Below are 22,214 nucleotides of genomic sequence, written 5' to 3' on the forward strand. Positions count from 1 at the left end.
CAAAAGCGTGAGCAGCAGCCGGGGCGGCCAATGATGGGCTGAGGGCGGGACCGCAGCTCTCTTGGCTGGGTTTACCCTGGGCCAGGAGGTTGGACTCTCTTTTTTCCATTTAGTAGCTGATCCTCAGCGGTTGGTACCCGAAGGGGTTTGTTGGGGTGGTTTTTTTTTCGGTCCGGTTTTTATTTCCCCTCTGCTTCTAGGAGGGGAGGAACCTGATGGGATTCAACAAGGGCAGGTGTAGAGTCTGGCAGCAGGGCAGGTTGGGGGCTGAGCTGCTGGAGAGCAGGGTAGGGGAAAGGGACCTGGGGGTCCTGGTGGACAGAAGGATGACCATGAGCCAGCAATGTGCCCTTGTGGCCAAGAAGGCCAATGGATCCTGGGGTGGGTTAGAAAGGGGGTGGTTAGTAGGTCAAGGGAGGTTCTCCTCTCCCTCTGTTCTGCCCTGGTGAGGCCACATCTGGAGTATTGTGTCCAGTTCTGGGCCCCTCAGTTCAGGAAGGACAGGGAACTGCTGGAAAGAGTCCAGCACAGAGCCACAGAGATGATGGAGGGAGTGGAACATCTCCCTGGTGAGGAAAGGCTGAGGGAGCTGGGGCTCTTCAGCTTGGAGGAGACTCAGTGTTTACAAATATGTTCAGGGCAGTGTCAGGAGGACAGAGCCAGGCTTTGTTCAGTGATGACCTGTGACAGGACAAGGGGCAGTGGGTGCAAACTGGAGCACAGGAGGTTTCATGTGAACATCAGGAAGAACTTCTTTCCTGTGAGGGTGACAGAGCCCTGGGACAGGCTGCCCAGAGAGGCTGTGGAGTCTCCATCTCTGGAGACATTCAAACCCCCCTGGACACGTTCCTGTGTGATGTGCTCTGGGTGCCCCTGCTCTGGCAGGGGGGTTGGGCTGGGGGATCTTTCCAGGTCCCTTCCAACCCCTGGGATTCTGTGATTCTGTGATGAGAAAGTGGGAGCTGGGCTGTTCACCATCAGGCTCCTGAGAAGAGCTGCTGCTGATCCAAGCCTTGTCACCAACCTGCCACCGGGTCTTGTCAGAGGAATATTCAAGGTTGGTATAAATGAAATGAGAATGAAAGCATGTAAGAACACACCAGAAGCAGCAGCCCAAGGGTGCAGAGACCAACTCTCTGACCCCAGCCACCCTCGCCGCCAGGAGGATGCAGCTTCACACCCCCTGTGCCCACCCTCCTGCTGCTGCCACAACGAGGTCCTCACAGAGGGCCACTCCTAACAGAATAAAACACTGCCCGGAAATCCATTCATCCCTGCAAGCCAGGAAAATCTTGAGACAAATTCCAGAGCCGTGACAACTCTCAGCTGTGGACCTGTCAGCCCCTCACCAGACCGGTTGAACCCGCAGGTGCAGTGAGCAATGCCAGGGAATGACATCCCAGAGCTCAGAAACCCACCAGGAGCTTGGGGGGTGGGTGGGGAGGGAAGAAAGACTCCCTTCCCTAGAGTCCTGCCTTTGCTTTTGTGATGCTAATGGTCTGCAGGAGGAGGGGATGCTGAGCACACCTCGCTCAGGGGGCTGTGCCTGCCAACAGGGCTGCAAAGCCACCTTTGGAAAGTCACTTGGCTTTGGCAAAGCTTCCCCAGCCTCCCGGGAAGCCAGGAAGGGCTGCCTGGCTTTGTGAAGTGCTGGGAGGTTTGTTAATGAGAAGAGCAGGGCATTACATGCAAGGCAAGCGAGGTGGGACGTGACTAGAATAGGAGATCCCCAGGGGGAAGGCAGGAGGATGAGGCACAGCTGTGCTCTTCAAAGTTGAGGCTGAAGCTCAACCCAGGTCTCCTGAAGGTGGCAAGGTGAGGGGGGGGGGAAAGGGGGGCATTTTGGAGGAAGCATAAACCACCCAAACCTAACGAGCCAGCTAACGGTGGATTTGTAAGGACCCAGAGGAATTTCCCACTGATGCTACACAAGGGGTTTCATCTCTCTCTCTCTCTTTAAGCAAATATCTGCTTGGGTAATTACAGGATAACATACAAATCATCTTGGGATTTTCATTTGTGGACGTGGTGCTTCCCAGCCTTGAACCGTTTGGCTTTGCTGCTCAACCCGAAACAACTGCCCGTTCCCCACCCCTCCCAGGGGTAGATTTATTGCTCCGCCTGCCCCGTTGCTCCCAGAGGTGCTAAAACCCATTCTTCCTCTCAGAGAAGACTTGCTGGGAACGGTCTCATTCATTAAGGCTCTCACAGTCAGGAGTAAAAAAGAAACACCATTTGTAAACCAACAGCCTAAGCCACACGAGCCGGGTTGGTTCCTTAACAGATACGAGGACAGAGCATTTTGCATCCACCCCAAATTTGGGCTACACTGAGAGCTGCATATGTTAGTATCTGCTTTGCCTCTGATGACACGATGCAGCTGGTGGGCTGGGAAACTGGCTTCCAACTCCCACTCAAGAAGTTGCCAACTGGAAATCCAGAAGGGTTCTGCTCAGAGATGAACGAGGAGAGTTTCTCTGCCATATGAGAACAGCAAATCCTTTGCTCTTCCCTTTTCCTTGCCCTTAACTAGCAATGCTGGGGATTCTGCAGGAGGGTTTTTTTCCTCCTTAGAGCTAAATACAATGTTCCTGTGTATAAAATTCAGCTTCAAACTCCCCCAAGAGTCTGGAGGGGTTTGGCTCCAGGCTCCTTCGACTTTCGACACATGATGGCCACTCCATCTCCTAACTGAGCCACCCCATGGGCATGACTGTTGTGGCCCTGGGTTCAGAATGATGTTGTAGCACCATTTCCTTTTTGCTGAGCAAGAGACTCAGCAGCAGCTCAGCATGAATCAGTTAAATACAACCCTGGGTGAGCCCTCCACGTGCCAGCTCACCAGCCGAGTGGCCTGCAGCAGAGGAGAAGACAGTGGGACAGGCAAGGATGAGCATCCTGCCCCAAATGCTGGTTCTAACTCTTCAAATGACTGGTGTTTATTAAACATGAGCTTTCACTTGCTCCCTCTAGAAGTTACAGCTCCTCTCAGCCTTCTTTTTCCTCCCCACAAGCTCTTTCAGGGCAGAAGTGTGACTGATCAGCCGGGACAAGCCAGACAGACGCCCACAGATGCATAAACATAGATCATTACACAGGACAACACTGGGAAGGTGATTTCCAGCAGATCTTGCTCCCGTGGTGGAGTGGCATGACACACATGGTGCAATGCCTTGGAAAACAACCCCACCATGAGGTCCCCAGGGGCAGCACTGGCCCACAGAGACACACACAGCAGCACAGTGCCACCCTGCACTCCTCTGACCAAGAAGCAGCCCCACTCCTGGCTTGGAAGGGAGAGCAGAAGCTGGTTTCAACGTTGCTCCAACCCTGGACCAGCTTGCAGAGGGTGCTGAACACAGAAGAGTGCCCTAAACACAGACACAACCCCCCTGAGCATGAAGCAGGCAAACACTTGGGGGGAGTTTGTTTGCTCCAGCCCTGCTCGGCCACGTGCCACGTCCACAAGCAGGGATCAGGAATGTGTGCACAGGAGACAGAATTCCAGGCACCAACTCCCTCTGCTCAGCCCCGCTCCCCCAGGGAAGTTTCTAACTGCTTCACTCAAGGATCACAACTTCCACAGAGCAGTTTTTCCCAGATGATGCTCCTCCGTTTCAAGGGGGATCAGAGGGCAGCTCCAGATTTGCCTCAGGAGGAGCAGTGTTTCTGACCCAGGCAGTCTAACCATTGTGAAACCTCCTGTTTTGTTGGAGAAACCTCTCTTTTCATTAGAGAAAGGCAGGTATGCTGAAGTATCTTGCACAAGAACCTAGCAATGACCTCCTGCTAACCACAGGTCAGTAAAGTGACCCAAGGCATGACTGCTCTGAACACACCCACCTTCCCTGGAAAAACACCCCAACACCACAAACATTCTGACATCTGCAAAAGCCAGGCAAGATCTTTTTCCCTGTTGTGCCATCTCTTCCGTAAACCTGCCAGGTGTACCTCAGGCTCTGGCTGTTCCCAGCCAGGTCATCTTCAGAACAGGACAAAGAATTTGGGGCCTACATGAAAGATGGGGAGAAACTTCTCACCTGAGAGTGTAGTGAGAGGAGAAGGGGGAATGGATTAAAACTGGGAGAGACTGAGGTGGGACATGAGGAGGGAATTCTGGAGTGTGAGGGTGGGGAGAGCCTGGCCCAGGTTGCCCAGGGAAGCTGTGGCTGCCCCATCCCTGGCAGTGTTGAAGGGCAGGTTGGATGGGGCTTGGAGCAACCTGGGCTGGTGGGAGGTGTCCCTGCCCATGCAGGGGGTTGGATCTGGGTGATCTTGAAAGTGCCTTCCCTTCAGGGACCCTGCTGCTGGGAGCACTGATGTGCCAGGAGGCTGGGACACAAGTAGAAATCTTCTGTTTGCCAAACTCATGAGGTTTTGATGAATGCAAGTCTTTGATTTTGGCCTGCAACAAGCCCCTCATCCATGTGCCTCTAAATTCACACGTACAGTAGCCTGGCTCCTCAGAACTGATTAGAGATCTTATTGCCACCACCAGCCCTTTGGCTTATACATCACACAACTGCCACTGCCTCGAGGAATCCAGTAAATGCCAAACCCAGAGCTTCACTGGTTGAAAGGTTCACTAGCCTTCCTAACCCAGTCAGAGTCAGAAAGGACCTCTGAAGATCGTCCAGTCCAACCCCCTGCTAGAGCAGGATCACCTACAGCAGATCCCACAGGAACTTGTGCAGAAGGGTTTGGAATGTCTCCAGAGAAGGAGACTCCACAGCCTCTCTGGGCAGCCTGGCCCAGGGCTCTGTCACCCTCACAGGAAAGAAGGTCTTCCTTATATTTAGGCTGAACCTCCCATGCTCCAGCTTGTGCCCATGGCCCTGTCACTGAGAAGAGACATAAGTGACCTATAAATGACATTACACAGCTTTGGAAAACCAGAGCTTCTCTTTCTTACCCCTTGCATTTCACCTTTGGGAGCAAGAAGACTTAGAAGTGTGGACTTTGAAAAAAAAGTGAAATTCCACTGGCTGTTTCTTTTGGCACTGCCCAACAGGCCTTTCAGTCCCCAGAAGACAAAGTGAGAAGGAAGCCAAGCAGATCATTTATCAGCAAGCTGCTGCATTCAGCTTTCAACACACAAATCCTCCCTCCAACTCACATTCCTTGCAGACAGCTACCAAAACCTCAACCATCCCTTCCTAAAGCCATAGCCCTGCACTGCCTGTCAGCCCCTCAGCCTCCCCAGGAGTCTTGTTCTCTCACGAGTTCATCTCCATCTCCACCAGCTGCTGACACTGCACTGGGTCTGGGGGAGGCTGGTTGGTTGCTAGACCTCCCCCTCTCAGTCCTACCAGGATGCTGAAGGACAGCACAGCACAAGAAGGGTCACCCAAGGGCTAGAAGTGCTAAATGCCACCCCCAGGGCTTTAAAAAGGAGTCAGGGAAGCAGGCAAGGAGATCAACCAGATGACTGTTGGTGACACAGCCCCTCAGACAGGGATGCCAAGGGCGTCAGGCAGAGTCCTACCCAATTAAGAGGAAGCCAAGACAAAAGGGACAGGAATCAGTTGCTTTCTTGAGACTGACCTGCTGCAATCCCACCAGGAGAGCATGGCCACATGAATGCTGCCCAGTGTGGCAGATCTGCATTGCTAGCAGGGCCCAGCAGGCCAGGCTGTTTTGCTTACTTGAAACTCTTGGGGGTTTCTTTTCTTCACTACTGTGCTCCTCTGCTTCCCAGCTGGGCCTGGATCTCAGGGCAGCACCACCTCATCCCATGCTCTCCTGCAGGAATGCCTGCATTTCAGCAGTGGGCAGAGCAGCCTCCTCAGAAGTACCAACCCCTACAGCTGCCTGCTGCTCTGACCAGTCCTAAGAAAGGTCCAGTACTCACCAGCCCTTACACAAGCTTATAACCCCCCTCTCTCAGCCCCATCAAACACACAATGTCCTCCTGATGACACCCAAAAGGGAGCCTTGCTCTCTGCAACCTGCCCTCCCACCCCCAGCTTGGAGTTTCAGCCCACATGGTGGTGGTTGGCTTGTTTTTTTTTCCCCTCTGGGGAATCAATCAAAGCAAGTCACCCGGTCCCCAAGAGGCCACTTCAAACTGCTGCTGGGAAAAATGCCAACAGAACCTCTTCCAAACTGGCCAGACACAAGATTGGGTGGAGGCTGCTCAGGGGAGCAAACTAATTTCAAGATATTGAGCTGACCTTGTCGTGTTCAAGTGCTCCCAGCAGTGCTGTCTCGCCAGGAAGGACATCCAAGAAGTGATCCATCTCCTCCTCCTCCTCCCCATTTTTGGTCTCTGCAAGCCAACCCTGGGCCAGCTGATGCAGAAGGTGAGTGGCTGCAGCTCAGCACTGTCCTTGGCCCTAATTCAGAGCCTGCCTGGTGACCCCAAGGCTCAGCCCCACAGATGCACTGGTTTCTCTTTCCATCGGATGTGGGAAACCTGCCATCCCTTCCAGCAGGAGAGTGGGAACAGCTCAGGATCTCACCATGTGCTGGACACATTGGACTTCTTTTTCTCTGTGACCTGTCAAAACTCTTGAAAGGGACACCGGCCTGGGCAGGGAAGAGCTGCCTTTTCTTCCTACCTCCCATCTGCCCTCCTTTCTTGTTCAGGCTTCCTGCTCTCCCCACTTCCCTGGAACAGGGCCAGGGAAACACAAACACTCCAACAACCCCATTAACACCGAGGTAAACAGTTTGGAGCCTGCTCTGCAGGACACCAGGGCAGCCTGCTGAGCACTGCTGGGGGATTACAGAGCTCTGCTGGCATTAGCAACCTCCTCTGCTTTAGCAAGATTAAGGGACAATTTTCTTCCTGACTGCCCAACTTCCCTAGGTATCCTGACAACCTGCTGCTGCTTCCCTAGCCACAACAATCCCAGGCACCCCAAAATTCAACCTCAGAGCTCTGCTGGGACCACTGCCACCTCGTTAAGAGTGTGACAGCCCAGTGCCACCTCATCTCCTCCTTCCTGAACACTCCTGTGGGTCATGGAGTTGGAAGCTGTGGCCAACCCACAGGACTCCTTGCTGTGGGGTGCCAAGGAGGCTACAGCTGTGGAGTCTGTTAATAGTTAACACTCCATTAACTAGTTCTAAAATCCCTAAACCTCAGACAACTGGATGCTGGAAAATCCATTAGAGGCAGATCTTTCTCCACACACCCTGTTCTCAAGTTTTGCTGCAGCATCCACTGCAGGAAGACAAGAGGCCTCTGGCTCTGATCCTAACTAACCCATCTGATGTTTTTATCAGCCCCAGGATGGAACTCCCCAGCTCTCCAGCTTCTCCCTCAAACTCAAAATCTAAACTAATGCACCCTGCTGAACACTTGGATCGTGCTTTGAAACCAACAAGGTGTTTATCTCACTGACAGGGGGGAAAAAAATTAAGGTCTCAGTGACTCTGGGCCAACCACCCCACGTGCTGGCAGCCTGGGACACCCAGAAACCAGCCAGAGAGACTATGTGGTCAGAAATGCTCCCCAAAAAATCCCTGGTCTCACCTTAAAGAGTACTGGGGGGGTTTTGGGGTAGTTTTTTTTCCAAGTTTCCAAGCTCAGCTCGAGAGGAGAAGAGCCAGGAAGCTCCATGGTCAAAGCCATTGTCTCAACTTCAAAGTCAAGAGGGATGTTTATCTTCCCTCTGAACTTTCCTTTTGCTTATGATATTCCTAAACTCCAGCATCCTTATAAGGCAGGAAGAGAAGCCACATGCACCACTATAGACAAAAGGATTATTCATCAGCACTGTGATTTTTCAAGGATGAAAATACTACCAACCTAGAAGCAAACAGCAGGGAGTAGAAATATCCTCATGGTGGGACATTTGCACTACAGTTCTTGCTTTCACCAAGTTCAAACCCAGTCAGTTGCCTTGAAACCATACCAGTTGCCTTAAACCAGTAGTTTATGGTGCTGCTCTCCAGTTGCATCACAGGGACACTCAGCTGGGCCAAGCAACAGCTCCTTAAAAGGATGTTTTAAGGACTATAGAGCTCCCCTTTCCTCACTTCTAAGGAAAAATGTGGCTTGGGGCTAGGAAAGGGACTGAGTCCCACAGGACTGTGCTCTGTCACCTTTGGCTCTCACCTTATTCCTCACCAGTTGTCCCAGCATCAGGAAAACTCTTCCCTCCTCCCTCAAAAGTTGACCTGAGAAAGACCAACATTTCATTCTTGCCAAGGAAATCCCACCAGGCCCCACTGTCCCCTCTTTCCTTTTGCCCCCTCAGTGAGACTCTTCAGCACAGACCTAACTTCAGAGCAACTAAAAAGTTATCCAAGTGTTTCCTGACACTTCAGGTCTTCCCCAAAAGCTGGGAGAAGAGACCTTTGCAAAAGAAAAAAAGCAAGAACTGGGCAATGGCTCTGCCAGACAAGTTCCCTGCTGGCATGATATGGAATGTCTCCAGATGTGCTGCCCAAACCTGCTCCTGCCCTGGAATATCTCGAGGAAGATGTTAAGCTGCTGGATCCTGCACCACAGCAGCACTGGAGAATGTCACCTTCACCAGCCTTTGGAATCCTTGTGCCATAGAGGAGCTGGGAGGGCAAGATGTGTAGCCCCACATTGGTGGGGAGAAGACAATGATGTCCCCCCCCCCAGCCCAGCAGACCCCCCCCCAGGTGAGCACTGCAGTGGTGAGTCTGCTGGTTCCTGCACATTTCTTTGGGGGTGACACTGGTTTAAGGTGGCTCTGCTGGAGAATTGGGTCCTGTGCCAGGGTTCTGCAGGCGAGGGGACACTGAAGAGCCTCTGCTTGGCTGGAGGAGCAAGGAAGAGTTTGGGATACTGGGGGCATGTGGAAGAGAAATCTCTCCACTTGGAGAGATAAACGGAGAGATAAATCGCTCCATTTGGAGCCAGAAATCAAGGCTGAGGAGCTCAAAACTTGGGCTGTTTATGATCTGCTTCAACAAACCACCCAAGGACGCCCACACCAGAGAGACTGTGTCTGCAGAGAGACAATTCATACCTCCCAACATCAGCATCTGCTCCTGGGATGGAACCTGTTGGTTGTGTTCGCACACGGGGAGGCTCCGGCCTCGTGGAAACGGAGGAGGATGGAGGTGAGGAGTCCCACAGGCTGGGGCACTGCAGGAGTCATCATGGACATGAGGCCTGGGGGATTCTCCTCCACCTCCATGTTCCCTTTTTGCTGGAAAATTACCCTCCCACATCACCACGTTGCTCCTCAGGGAGACAGGCAGCTCCAGACTGCCTCAGGCTAAACAAACCCAGGCAGAAACAGTGGGGGGAAAAAAAGCCAAAGTGGCCCACGTAGAAGAGAAGGGGCACACAGGGTGAAGAGTCTAGATCCCAGGCAAACTACCAACCCTGCAGGTGTCCACGAGGTGCCAGCATTGATGGTCAAGCACCAGAAGAAATAAAGATTACTGAAAACTGAGGAGCACAGCCAGCTGCTGGTCCTGCCTCCCTTGGCAGCTTCGCTGCCAGCAGAGAAGGAAATGAAGCACAACACTTCTCTTTGATGTCAGAACCAGAAAGTCCCTACTGAAAGAGCTTACGTTGGGGAACCATGGCCTGGCCTCCACCTCTTCCAAGGGGTCAGCCAAGCACCCCCCCCTCCATCTGCAGCAGTGCCTGGGAAGAGGTCAGGCCACAGAGGTTTGGCTGGCAAACAGTGTTGGAGGCTGGGCAGGATGCAGACAAGCCAAGGCCCAGTAAGAATGGCTGCACCTCTGCTCCAAACTGGGAAGCAGTGAGTGAAGCTGGTGCAGGAGGAAGGGGGGAAGGTGTCGGGGCAGTGGCATCAAGAACAGACCACAAGGAACAGGTAGGCAGGAGATAAGAGCATCCCAGTTGGCTCCCAACAAGCTGCACTGTTGTGTTCAGCCACGGGCAAGTCAGTGCCTCGACTCAGCTGCTTTCTCAGCCAGCAACAATAGCAGCATCTCCCAGAAACACGACCCTTTTGTGCAGTGCCTCTCAGGACACAGACTCCTCCAATGACTGTACAAGGCAGGACAACTGGCCTAGAGAAGATACCTCAGGCTGCATCCCCAGAAGCCACATTTAAGCTGCTAACCCCAGGCAAAGTGCTGCTCCAAAGGACTCTGTGCCTCCCCCCAGGGCAAAGTGCTGCTCCAAAGGACTCTGTGCCTCCCCTCAGGCAGTTTCTCCCCCATGGCAGGGGCTGCACTGGCCAGGCTTTCCCTGCAGGCTGCCAGCAAGGCTCTCACCCCACAGCAGGGAGCCAAGAGGTTCTCAGAGCAGGCAGGAAGGCAGCGCTCACCCTGCAGGGTCCCTTCTGAAGCGCTTCATGCTTTCCCTCTCCTGAAGATCTCCTGCAGCAAAGTTTCCCTTCCTCCTCCTCCTCCACCACCAGCCCTGCAGGTGCCAGGCAGAGTCTCTTCCCATCCCTGCAGCTCTAAATCTGCCTGGTTGCTGAGCACATCTATTCTAGGCAGGCGAGGGAAGCGAAGCGCACGCAGCAGCCGTGTCGGGAACGTGGGTGCCAAGTTCTCCTCTGCTACAGCCAGTTCAGGGAATGTGTCTGACGTGGGGCTCCAAGCCAAGAAAAGCCATTTGTGGAAGGTACTGGAAAAAGAGTTCTTTCTATAGAGAGCATCCAGGCAGCATCTTAATGACCTGGAGATGCAGGGAGAAGGAGAAACGGTTGTTATTACAGAATCAACTCCTGCGTACCGAGGGATCCAATCATAAGAGCAAGGTCTGGACTGAAAAAACTACCATTTGGGGGACACCCCAAGCTGAGAATTGAAGTGGTGCAGTCAAGCAAGTGGCTCTGGTCCCAAAGCAAGTCCCTGCAGATGCTTCCTAGCTTTGGGCAGCAGCATCTGTGATCCAGCTAATCCTTGGTTAGCCCGGGAGGATTAAGGGTGACAGCAGGGCTGGTCCCCACGGCGGGGAAGGGGGGGAGGCAAAGCAGGGAAGGAAGGAAGGAAGGAAGGAAGGAAGCAGAGATGGGAACAAATTAATCAGTTTCCACAGACAGAAAAGTGACAACCATCATCTGGGCTGGCTTCCCACAGCAGGTCATGAGAGCAGCAACCCGGAAGGGTGGATCAAGGCAGGAAAGCTGGTTATGACCATCACATCTTATCTCCTCCACCCTGAGAAATAAAAACAGGTCCCTCCCCTGCTCCTGAGAGACCTAATCTTCTGGAGAGGATTAAAGCCTATCAGTCTACCCTTGGGGAGAACAACCCAGCATTTGCTGGGTGATAGATCTCAGCTATCAGCAACCAGCCATCTAAGTACCCAGGCAGCAATGAGGAGGGAGCACAGGGGAAGGATTTGCTGCTTTTAGCTTCCCTAGTAACACACGGTGGCATTTTCAGGCAGAGCAGCTCCCATCTTCATGCCTGGTTAATCCCAGTGGTACAATGGGAGTGAAGCCCAGCTGGGTTCTGGCTTCTCTCAGTTCCCATGGACTGCAAGTACAGGCAAATGCCTTTATCTTTACAGCTTAGGTCCTGGGCACCTCAAAGGTGGCACCCAGGATCAGGAAACACTCTTGGGAAACACTGGCTGCAGCCAGGCTGGCCTGGGCAGGGAGCAGGCATTTCTCCCATGTCATTTGGCAGCACCTCACACTCCCTGGCCACTGCCTCAACCCTTTTTGCTGTCACCCTGTGGTGGCCATGAACTCCTGCACCCTTGTCAGCTTGGGCTCTACCAGCCTGACCCAATACAACAGATTGGTTCCTGCCAAGAAAGAGATGTGATGCTTCTCTGCAGCACCTTCTTGGAGAAGTTCTCTAGTTCTTTTGCACTGGGACGACCCAGGGCAGTTACAGCCCAAGCCCTGCTCTCCCCCAGCCACAGCAGTGCCCTGGAAGAGGAGTGCCCTCTGCTGAGACACCAGCAGGCCTGCAGCAGGGAAAGAACTTGCCTCCAGTGCCCTTCATCCAACCAAACACACGGCCTTGGAGATCTGGAACACAACCCTGGGACAGATCACAACCCAAACCAGGCAAGTGGAACACAGTCCATTTAATGCAGCCAAAGACACAGGGACCACGACAGCAAAACAAGGTAGACTGAGGCAGGAACAGAACAAGAAGCAGGAGAACATGCTGACAGGTCTAAGGCTGCAGAACCATAGGTGCTACATCTCTCCAACATACAGAGCCACCACTTTCTCCATGCTGGGCAAAGTTCTGAGGTCTCATCTCTGGTGGCCAGAAGGAAGAGGCTGGAGAAAAGCACGTGGAGCTGGAGGAGCTGCCCTCAGCATGGTCAGTGCTTTCCAACAGGAGCACAGTGCCCACCTGCAGGGAAAGGAGCAGCCATCCCAGCCACTCCAGGCTGGAGGGAGGAACCTCAGGGCACAGAAGTGTTTCAGGGCCAAGTCCCAAGCCAAGGAATGTCACAGCCACCTCAGTGCAACTCACCAGTCCAGCCTCTCCTGCCCCAAAAAAAGAGCTAGGGAGCCCCACCAGCAAAGATGAGCTCCAGGGCAGCCTGAATGTCCCCTCCAGTGGCCTGCAGGGCCCGGAGACTCAGCTCATCATCGTGTATGCCCATGTCCCGCAGCTGCTGAAGCTGGGGCTGCCACTGGCTCTGCAGAGAGCAAACAGGAGAAGCCAAGAGTAGGTGTGAGAGCCCAAGCAGAAACAGAACAGCCTCACCCACAGCCCCCTCTCCCACCTCTCCAGCCCACCACTGCACTGCCAAGTGCACAGATCTTGAAAGCTCAAAGCCTTGCTGCAGACTCCCCAGACCCACCCTCCTGCTTCCACCCAGTGCTTTTCCATCAGCCTATCATGCCAGCACTTCCCTAGTGATGCCCCTTGCAGCTTAACATCCTGCCACAGGAGGCAGCTGGAGGCACCACCTCCACCCCACAGCACCCCACGGGATGACATGGAGCTGGCACAAGCCCCAGGAGGAAGAGGCTGTGGCACCGACCTGCAGGCTGGGCTGCCCCGAGGCTTGCAGGGCGTGCTGCAGGGCCTGGCTGAAGAGGTCATTGGTGATGGGTGTTCCTGACTGGACACTGGATGACATTGGGGAGGTCCCAGAGGAGTGACCCTAGGAGGAAACAAGTGGACTATGGATCAGGAGAACCAGAGGAACAGGAGCCAGCACCCCCACACGTCCACACGGAGCAGACTTCAATAAACCAGCGGGAGCTCCCAGCCCCGAGCAGGGCTCATGCTCAGTCAAGAGCTGCTTTGCCAGCTCAGGAGCATCTCCCCCAGCTTACCTGGGTGCCAGGGGTGGGCGTGTGGGAGCTGCTCTCTGGGGTGCTGGCCAGGGCCAGTGCTGTGGCCAGTTCACTCTGGGTGATGGGCCGGGGTCCAGCAGCCCCCGCGTAGCCGAGGGAGGCCGGGCGGGACCCAGAGGTGCTGCTGGATGGTGTAGATCTGCTGCTCTGCATGGAGGGAGGAGAAACAGCCACCTCACAGGCTGGTGTCTGGTGTCCCAGGAAAACCTGGCTCCTGTGCTCATCCCCAGGGAGCCCTGAAATACCTGAGCCCCAATACTTGAAACTCAAGTGCAGAACTAAAAACGCAGGGAATGGGATGTTTTTCTTCCACATACTCAGCTGGGGAGGGGCTTGGGACAAGGGCAGGGAGGGAGAGGACAAGGGGGAAGGGATGAAAACTGGAAGAGGGAGATTGAGGTGAGACATGAGGAGGGAATTCTGGAGTGTGAGGGTGGTGAGAGCCTGGCCCAGGTTGCCCAGGGAAGCTGTGGCTGCCCCATCCCTGGCAGTGTTGAAGGGCAGGTTGGATGGGGCTTGGAGCAACCTGGGCTGGTGGGAGGTGTCCCTGCCCATGCAGGGGAGTTGGATCTAGATGATCTTTGAGATCCCTTCCAACCCAAACCAGCCTGGGATTCTGTGATTCAATGAAACTGGCAGTAAACCTGTTAATCTATCATCCACCAGCTTCCAAACCAAGTGTTATTAACCTGTAGCAAAACAAGCAGCTATTGACAGGCTCTTTTGGCACAAATTTGCCATTATCTCCTACAAAACACTTGGTCCTTTGGAGAAGAAAGCCTCCCTACAAGGGCAAAGATCAACACCTTCTGCATTCTTCTGTCATTTCACCCCAGCACCCCACCAGGGATGTTTGTCTCCACAATACCCCCAGGAGCCAGAGCAGCTTGATTAGAGAAGGAAAACCTTTGGAGGCTTTAAGGGCCACAAGTGAAACCCATATTTCAAGTCCCAAAGAGCTGGCTGCTCACCTGGTGGAAGTCATCTTCATCATCAGACAGACCTTCAAAGAGAAAGCCACCTGCAAGAGACAGAGAGAGGAAAATCAGCAGGTGCAGAGACCTGGGTGCTGGCAGGAATCAGGCACCAGATGAGATAGATCCCTGTGGAACCCTTGGCCAAGCAGCCAGGTTCACCCTCAGGGCAGAGGCCACAGCACCAACCAGTTCAGGTGCAGCAGGTGAGTGGGGAGACAGGCCAGGCCCATCGTTGGCACAGAAGAGGCCACAGCACAAGTCATGGCACAGATTTGGCTGGGAGAGGCCCTGAGGCCAAAGTGCCCCAGATCAGTGTCACACAACACAAACCCCTCTGTGTTTCCAGCTGAGGAACCCAAACCTCTTTTCACAGAGGCACAGAGCTGTCAGGGTTGGAAGGGACCTCTGGAGACCATCCTGTCCAACCCCCCTGCTAGAGCAGGATCCCCAGAGCACATCCCACAGGGCTGCATCCAGGGGGGTTTGGAATATCACCAGAGAAGGGGACTCCAGACTCCACACCCCCCTGGGCAGCCTGGCCCAGGGCTCTGTCACCCTCACAGGCAAGAAGTTTCTCCTCATGTTCCAGTGGCACTTCCCATGTTCCAGCCTGTGCCCGTTGCCCCTCGTCCTGTCCCTGGGCACTGCTGAGCAGAGTCTGGCTCCAGCCTCCTGCACCCACCCTGAGATACTTGCAGGCACTGATAAGGTCTCCCCTCATCCTCCTCTTCTCCAGGCTGAACAGCCCCAGCTCTCTCAGCCTTTCCTCATCAGGGAGATGCTCCAACCCCTCAGTCATCTTTTTTCCCCTCCCCTGGTCTCTCTCCAGCAGTTCCCTGTCTCTCCTGAACTGGGGAGCCCAGGACTGGTCCCAGTTCTCCAGATGTGGCCTCACCAGAGCAGAAAGGCTGGATGACCTCTCTGGACCTCCTGGCCACACTCTTCCTTATGCACCCCAGGATGCCATTGGCCCTCTTGGCCACATTCCTGGCTCATGGATCATTCACTGCCTACCAGGACTCCCAGATCCTTCTCCTCAGAGCTGCTTTCCAGCAGCTCCCACCCCTAAGCTGCCATTCTTCCTCCCCAGGTGCCAGGGCTTCCTTCAAGCCTGGAGATGACTGTGTCAGCAGAGCACAGAGATGCCTGCAGACCCTGCAGCCCAGCAGCTTCCCCACTGATCCATGGGGCTGATCATACCTGGCATGTCCCTGTAGGATCCAGAGGCCATGGCTCGGGAGGAGGTCTCAGGGGCTGGGAGGGGGGTGCTGCCAGCCACAGAGTGCAGGACAAGGACAATGGCATTCACCAGAGCAGGATGAGCTGGAATCAGCCTGGAGAGCAAGAGGGGGAAAACAAATCACCCGGGGAAACTAAGAAATCAACAGCTTAATGCTGGCAAGGAACCCAGGGCAGAGCCACCCTGGCAGGTGGCACCAAGCCCTCCTCAGCCCCTGCCTCCCCACCTCACTCCAAGCAGCTGGAGAAGCCAAGTTTCCTCTGTGATCCCACATTCCCCCTCCTGGGAGCAACTCTCCCCTGGGAGCCATCAGATCAGGACTGATGGTCTGGAGGTGACCACGGCCCCATCTCCCACTGGCCTCTGGTTTCATCCCCCAGTGGAGGCAGATGTGCACCAAGGGATCAGGTCCTTCCTTCCTGCTGCTGAGGAATCATGGAATAGCTTGGAAGGGACCTCCAGGATCATCTAGATCCAACCCCCTGCATGGGCAGGGACACCTCCCACCAGCCCAGGTTGCTCCAAGCCCCATCCAACCTGCCCTTCAACACTGCCAGGGATGGGGCAGCCACAGCTTCCCTGGGCAACCTGGGCCAGGGTCTCCCCACCCTGAGAGGAAAGGAGTCCTGTCCTGACCCTCTGGCTGGTGTGTCTGCACTGGCAGGAGCAGAACCCTCCCTCCTAGGCAGAGAGAAGTGCCCTGTGTGACAAAAGCATCCCAGGAACTTACGTGTCCAGCATGTTGGGGTCTGCAAACACTGAAAAGAGATCCTTGTCCTGCAGGACACCTGGGAGGGACCAAGAAATGCAACAAGAGACAGGATGTGTGAAACAGGAGCCAGACAAAGAAGAACCATAAGGAAAAACCAAAAGAATTAATTGCTGTTCAGGAACTGAGTCATTACCAGACATCATAAATACTTTATTGCTGTTCTCTACAAAGGGTTTTGCATCTTCCTGGTGGGACTCTCCATCCCAGCCACACACCCAAGGGCTGGGACCTTCCCAGCAGATCCCACAGGCAGCTCCACCTCCAGGGCAGGATCAAACCTGGCATCCAGCTCATCCCCACCACATGTCTCAGAGCAATGTGCCAAAAAGACTAGTGAATTTCTGGGCCAGAACAAGCATGCTAGATGCAAGGAACATTTTTGGAACACATTCCAGCAGGGAAAAAGCCCCTCTCCTCACTGCTTTCCTTTGGGCTCCATCTCCCTAATCCTTTTGGAGCCAGCATCCAAGCCCAGCAGAGCACAGCTCTGACACCTGTGTTCCACAAAGGAACTGAAAATGGCATTTTTTTTCCCCCACACAGGAGAACTCTCCCTTCCCCATAGCAGGAATTCAATGCTGCTCATCCTTATTTGGCTCTTCTCAGATCCTCAGGACCACACCCAGCCTCACCCAAAGCAACAGGGTCACTGCTGAGGCCGGGAGTAGCGACGATGATCTGATCCAGAGACTCCTTGTTCCCCAGCATTTTGAAGACCTGGCAGGGAAATCAGAGCAGTGTCACACTGAGGACCCTCTTCTGAGCAGGGACAGACAACAGGACACCCCCCCCCCAGGAGGACAAGAAGCCCCACTCACTGCATCTCTGTAGGCAGGGCTGCTGTGCAGGGCGGTGTGGAGCACCCGGAACTCCCGCACTGCTGCCACCTTATCCACAGGCTCTGGGGGAGGGAAAAACCATGAGAAAACACACTTCTCCCTCTGGCTGCTTCCCTAGCACATTCCACAGGGATTTCCACACTGCAGTTGCAGGGGGAGGTTCTTGAATTCACCTGGATTTGACCACTCCAGAGGGGAGGATGTGGACTCGGTACTGGGACTGCAGGGTAACGAGTCACGGCACCAGCAGCCTCCATGTGGGCAAGAAACATGGGACCATGGGATGGTCTGGGTGGAAGGGACCTTCAGGATCATCCAGCTCCAACCCCCCTGCATGGGCAGGGACACCTCCCACCAGCCCAGGTTGCTCCAAGCCCCATCCAACCTGCCCTTCAACACTGCCAGGGATGGGGCAGCCACAGCTTCCCTGGGCAACCTGGGCCAGGCTCTCACCACCCTCACCCTCCAGAATTCCCTCCTCATGTCTCACCTCAATCTCCCTCGTCCAGTTTTCATCCCTTCCCCCTTGTCCTCTCCCTCCCTGCCCTTGTCCCAAGTCCCTCCCCAGCTTTCCTGGAGCCCCTTCAGGCACTGGAAGGTGCTCTCAGGTCTCCCTGGAGCCTTCTCTTCTCCAGGCTGAACACCCCAGCTCTCCCAGCCTGGCTCCAGAGCAGAGCTGCTCCAGCCCTCCCATCATCTCTGTGGCCTCCTCTGGCCTCTCTCCAGGAGCTCCCTGTCCTTCCTGTGTTGGGGGCTCCAGAACTATGCTCCTATGTCTGCAAGAGGAGCTGTATTACTCCCCTAACCCATCTTACTCCAGTCAGACAGACTGGGAACACACAACCTGCTCAGCAACCAGGTATTTTGTTCCCAAGTCTCTGGCAACACCCTAAAACAGGTCACAGCCAATTAAGGGAAAGATAATCACCCTCCACATGACCTAACTCATTCCACCAGCAGGGAAACACAACACCCCTTTGCTGTGTTGGAGGTAGAGAGCTTCCAAATAAACAGATGGATCAATTCCTCCTCCAAACCTCCCCATCAGGCTCCCAGGAACCAATCCCAAGGGAAGCTGTTCCTCAGGCACAAGAGATGGAAGCCCAGCCTGTCTGCTCCTCACCTGGCTTCTGGTCAGGCTCAGGCCAGGACCTGCGCAGGACGTGGACAGTGGAGCCAGACTGGATGCCATAAAACTCCAGGGTCTGCTCATCCCTCAGCTTACGGCCACAGTAGATCAGATCTAGGAGAAAGATCTCAAGATGAACATCTACAGCCCCCCTGGGAAAGGCTCTGGGATCTCTCCAGGCTGAGGATTGGCTGCCTGGGGCTTGCTGGGCTGGGAGACTCCCAGAAAGTGACCCTGGCCACCTCATTTGGAAGGACCAGCCTCTCTCAGTTCTCCTAAGAGACCCCAGATGGAGGCGTTGGTGTGAGAACAAGGCCACCACTCCCGAGCAAACACGGCACAAAGGCTGCTGCAGAGTCACCCAGGCTCTGGAGCCACCCCTGAGCCCCCGGGCCGTGGTCCCTGCTTGTGCCAAGACTCCCCAAGCAGCCAGAAGAGGAAAAGGGTGGCCCCAGGTGGCAGGACTTTGACAGGACACACACACAGAGACACCTACCGATGAGCTCAGGGTCGGGGACAGACTCCTGCAGCTTGCCCGTGATGAGCTGCTTGAGGTAGGAGATGCTGCAGCCCCCCAGCGGGCATTCCCCCAGCTCGGCCTCCGGCAAACGGAGGATGGATTTGGGAGCCAGGGGCTGATCCGCCAGCTTCACCGCGATGTGCCACTCCGGCAGGGACATCCCAGCCTCCTCCCTGAGCAGAGCCAGCCGTCAGAAGGGCAAGCTCAGGCCCCCCGGAGCGCTGAGCAAGGAGGAAAACAAACCCGAGCCAGAGGCTGCCCCGACGGGACAGGCACCCTGACAACACCCGCCGCCGGGAAGCGGACAGGACAGCGCCAGGGGACCCGCCCAGCGCCCAGCCCGGCATGTTTGGGTCCCTACCTCAGCCTGGAGCTGCAGCCGAAGCCACAGGGGAGGCGGGAACAACCGGGCGAGGAGGGCGAGAAGCCAAGAGCAAGGCCCGGCGCCCGCCGACCCGCCTCCCGCCACTCACACCCCCCTTTCCCGGCACAGGGCGGCGTGAGACACCCCCGGTACCTAAGCGAGGAGCCCCAGCCCCGCCCCGGGCCCCGCCAGCCCCGCTCCCAGCCCCGCTCCCGGCCCCGCTGGCCCCGGTTCCCCCCGCTCCGCCATACCCGCCGCGCCGGAAGCGGAAGTGCGGTCCCGGCTGCGCGATGCGCTCTGGGAAACAGAGTCCTCCGAGGCAGAGCGGCCTCTGGAAGCGGGGAAGCCGCCGATTGGCTGAGCGCGCCGTGACGGAGGGCAGCCAGCCAATCGGAGCCCGGCCGAGCGTTGAAAAGCGGCTGCGCGGCGGGGCGCGCCCCAGAGGGCGGCGGGCGGCGGGCGCGGCGGGTCTCCTCGCGCTGCCTCATTAACCGTGATTAACCGGCCTGCCGGCCTTCTCCCTGCCAAAATGAGCTCCTGTAGACCCCCTTCTGGAGAAGGAGGGTCCAGCTGTGTCCCCCCCGCCTCGACGAGCGAGCCTCAGCACTGCCTGATCTCCTCAGCCTCTCCCAAAACAGGACAGGCCGCTGCTCCCCTGCAGCTTTTTCTGACAAGAAGAGCTGTTTGCTTTCTAAAAAAAGGCAGCTTACCATGAAAGTACAGAAAGGCTGCTAGAGCTGCATCCCAGGCAAGTTTAGTTTTGGTTTTTTTTCTCCCTAACAGCTCTTAAAATGGTGTGCACAGCTCGACGTGGCTTTACAAGGTGCCCCGACTGGATTTGTAGTGTATTTACCCCCAAGTGTTGGGATTAAATTCAGAGCCCACCCTGAAAGAAAGCAAAATAAGGTGTTTTTTTTCTAGTGGATTCTCAGCCCGACAAGTTTATTAGCCTTGCTACAAACGCCCCAGTGGTGACAAACCTGGAGGTGACGAGTCTCACCTTAGTGTGACACAGAACGTGAGCTCCCAGGGAGCTGGGAGGAGCAGGAGGCTGGAACCACAGCGTAAAAAACACTCCTCAGAACATCAACAAGCGGGTGAAGAGACAAAAGAAGGACCAAGTGTGGCCCAGGGGGAAGGAGCAGCCCCTCTAGAAGCACTTGCGATGGACGATGGAAGGGCCAGACTCATCGTATTCCTGCTTGCTGATCCACATCTGCTGGAAGGTGGAGAGGGAGGCCAGGATGGAGCCACCAATCCAGACGGAATATTTACGCTCCTGAGGGGAGATGATCTTGATCTTCATGGTGCAGGGGGCCAGGGAGGTGATCTCCTTCTGCATCCTGTCAGCGATGCCGGGGTACGTGGTGGTGCCCCCCGAGAGGACGGTGTTGGCGTACAGGTCCCTCCTGATGTCCAAGTCACACTTCATGATGGAGCTGAAGGTGGTCTCGTGGATGCCACAGGATTCCATGCCCAGGAAGGAGGGTTGGAAAACAGCCTCAGGGCACCTGAAATGTTTGTTGCCAATGGTGATGACCTGGCTGTTGGGCAGCTGGTAGCTCTTCTCCAGGGAGGAGGAGGAGGCAGCTGTGGCCATCTCCTGCTCGAAGTCCAGAGCCACATAGCAGAGCTTCTCCTTGATGTCCCTCACGATCTCCCTCTCGGCTGTGGTGGTGAAGCTGTAGCCTCTTTCTGTCAGGATCTTGGTGAGGTAGTCAGTCAGGTCCCTCCCGGCCAGGTCCAGGCATGAGGGAGGGCATAACCTTCATAGATGGGCACGGTGTGGGTGACACCATCCCCCAAGTCCATGACAATCCCAGTGGTTCTCCCAGAGGTGTAGAGGGACAGGACAGCCTGGATGGCCACGTACGTGGCGGGGGTGTTGAAGGGCTCAAACATGATCTGGGTCATCTTCTCCCTGTTGGCTTTGGGATTCAGGGGGGCCCTCGGTGAGCAGGACAGGGTGCTCCTCCAGGGCAACACGCAGCTCGTTGTAGAAGGTGTGGTGCCAGATCTTCTCCATGTCGTCCCAGTTGGTGACGATGCCGTGCTCGATGGGGTACTTCAGGGTGAGGATGCCCCTCTTGCTCTGAGCCTCATCCCCCACGTAGCTGTCCTTCTGCCCCATGCCCACCATGACACCCTGGTGCCGGGGCTGCCCCACCATGGAGGGGAGCACGGCCCGGGGGGCATCATCCCCTGCAAAGCCTGCCTTGCATATGCCAGAGCCATTGTCCACCACCAGGGCAGCAATCTCCTCATCCAACATGCTGAGAGGGCCTAGGGGGAGCAGGGACATGGGGTGTCACGGAGCCCCTCCACAGAGGGAGGAGGGCAGGAGCATCAAGGAGCCCTGGCACTTGCTCCATGTGCTACAGACAGGGAGGGACTGGGACAGCAGAGAGGCCCAACAACTGCAGGGAAGGACACTGAGGAGCCTCAGAAGCCCCACAGGGACAAGGAGGGAGGGGACACCAGAGAAACCCAACTCCTGTTTACTCCCTACAAAACACAGTTTCAGCCCCTGAGAAGACAAGTGCAGAGCTTGTCCTCTCAGGGAATTCCCCACCACAGACCTGCCTCCCTCACACCCAGACAGCACCCACGGTCACACAGATCCCTTCACCACAGACCCCACCACCCTCCTTCACCCCCACAGACCCCACCACGTCCCCCCCCATCACCCCAGACCCCACCACCCTCCTCCACCCTCACAGACCCCATCAAGCCCCCCCCACATCACCCCAGACCCCATCAAGCCCCCCCCCACATCACCCCAGACCCCCCCATCACCCCAGACCCCACCACGTCTCCCCCACCTTCACCAGACACCCCCCCAAGACCCCCCTTCCCCACAGCCCTGCGGGAACAACGCGCACTCCCCACCCCCCGCACCGCTCCCCCTCCCTCCAGCGGCCCCGGGGCCCCCCCACAACCCCCGGGGCCCCCTCACCTCCGCACAGCCCCCTCCTTCCACCCCGTCCCGCCACCCACTGCCCGCCCTCCCGCCGAACGCGCCCCCTTTTATCCCCCCGGAACCGGAAGCCGCCCCCTCGCTTCGCCATTTCATTGGCCGCGCCGCAGCCCCGCCCATTCCCCCCCCCCCCCCAAGAGCCGCTTCCGGCCGCGGGCTCTCCCCGCGCTCCCGTTGCCCGCGGCCGCCCCCGGAAGCGGGGG

At 56.0% G+C, this 22,214-nt stretch overlaps 1 protein-coding gene and 1 pseudogene across 4 annotated transcripts; both read right to left on the bottom strand.

Annotated features, from left to right (window-relative positions):
* Nucleotides 1-11,941: 11,941 nt before the first annotated feature.
* Nucleotides 11,942-19,306, bottom strand: UBL7 (ubiquitin like 7). 3 transcript variants are annotated; one of them, XM_051628414.1, is made up of 11 exons: nt 19,286-19,306; nt 18,647-18,843; nt 18,145-18,264; nt 17,001-17,083; nt 16,815-16,899; nt 16,141-16,198; nt 15,371-15,504; nt 14,165-14,214; nt 13,173-13,340; nt 12,875-12,997; nt 11,942-12,526 (listed from the first exon to the last, which is right to left on the bottom strand). In XM_051628414.1, the coding sequence occupies exons 2-11, from the start codon at nt 18,828-18,830 to the stop codon at nt 12,389-12,391; spliced, it is 1,143 nt and encodes a 380-aa protein (XP_051484374.1). In that variant the 5' UTR covers nt 18,831-18,843; nt 19,286-19,306; the 3' UTR covers nt 11,942-12,388. The 3 variants fall into 3 exon arrangements, with proteins under 3 accessions (XP_051484374.1, XP_051484373.1, XP_051484375.1); XM_051628413.1 differs by lacking the exon at nt 19,286-19,306 and adding an exon at nt 19,032-19,201; XM_051628415.1 differs by lacking the exon at nt 19,286-19,306 and having other exon boundaries at nt 11,942-12,234; nt 12,358-12,526; nt 18,647-19,024.
* Nucleotides 19,307-19,943: 637 nt separating this feature from the next.
* LOC127388664 (actin, cytoplasmic type 5-like) lies at nt 19,944-22,017 on the bottom strand (annotated as a pseudogene). Its single transcript, XR_007890423.1, has 2 exons — nt 21,991-22,017; nt 19,944-21,317 (listed from the first exon to the last, which is right to left on the bottom strand). The product of XR_007890423.1 is annotated as an actin, cytoplasmic type 5-like (transcript).
* Between the last annotated feature and the right edge of the window lie 197 nt (nt 22,018-22,214).

The sequence above is a fragment of the Apus apus genome, chromosome 10 (genome assembly GCF_020740795.1).
Source record: "Apus apus isolate bApuApu2 chromosome 10, bApuApu2.pri.cur, whole genome shotgun sequence".
In the NCBI taxonomy this organism is placed as follows: Eukaryota; Metazoa; Chordata; class Aves; order Apodiformes; family Apodidae; genus Apus; species Apus apus.

Coding starts and splice junctions, on each gene's coding strand:
- UBL7 (XM_051628414.1), bottom strand. CDS start 18,830: ATGTCCCTGCCGGAGTGGCACATCGCGGTGAAGCTGGCGGATCAGCCC. Junction 16,900..17,000: donor GCCCTGCCTACAGAGATGCA/GTGAGTGGGGCT, acceptor TTTCCCTGCCAG/GTCTTCAAAATGCTGGGGAA. Junction 12,998..13,172: donor CGCCCACCCCTGGCACCCAG/GTAAGCTGGGGG, acceptor GTTTCCTCCTAG/GGTCACTCCTCTGGGACCTC.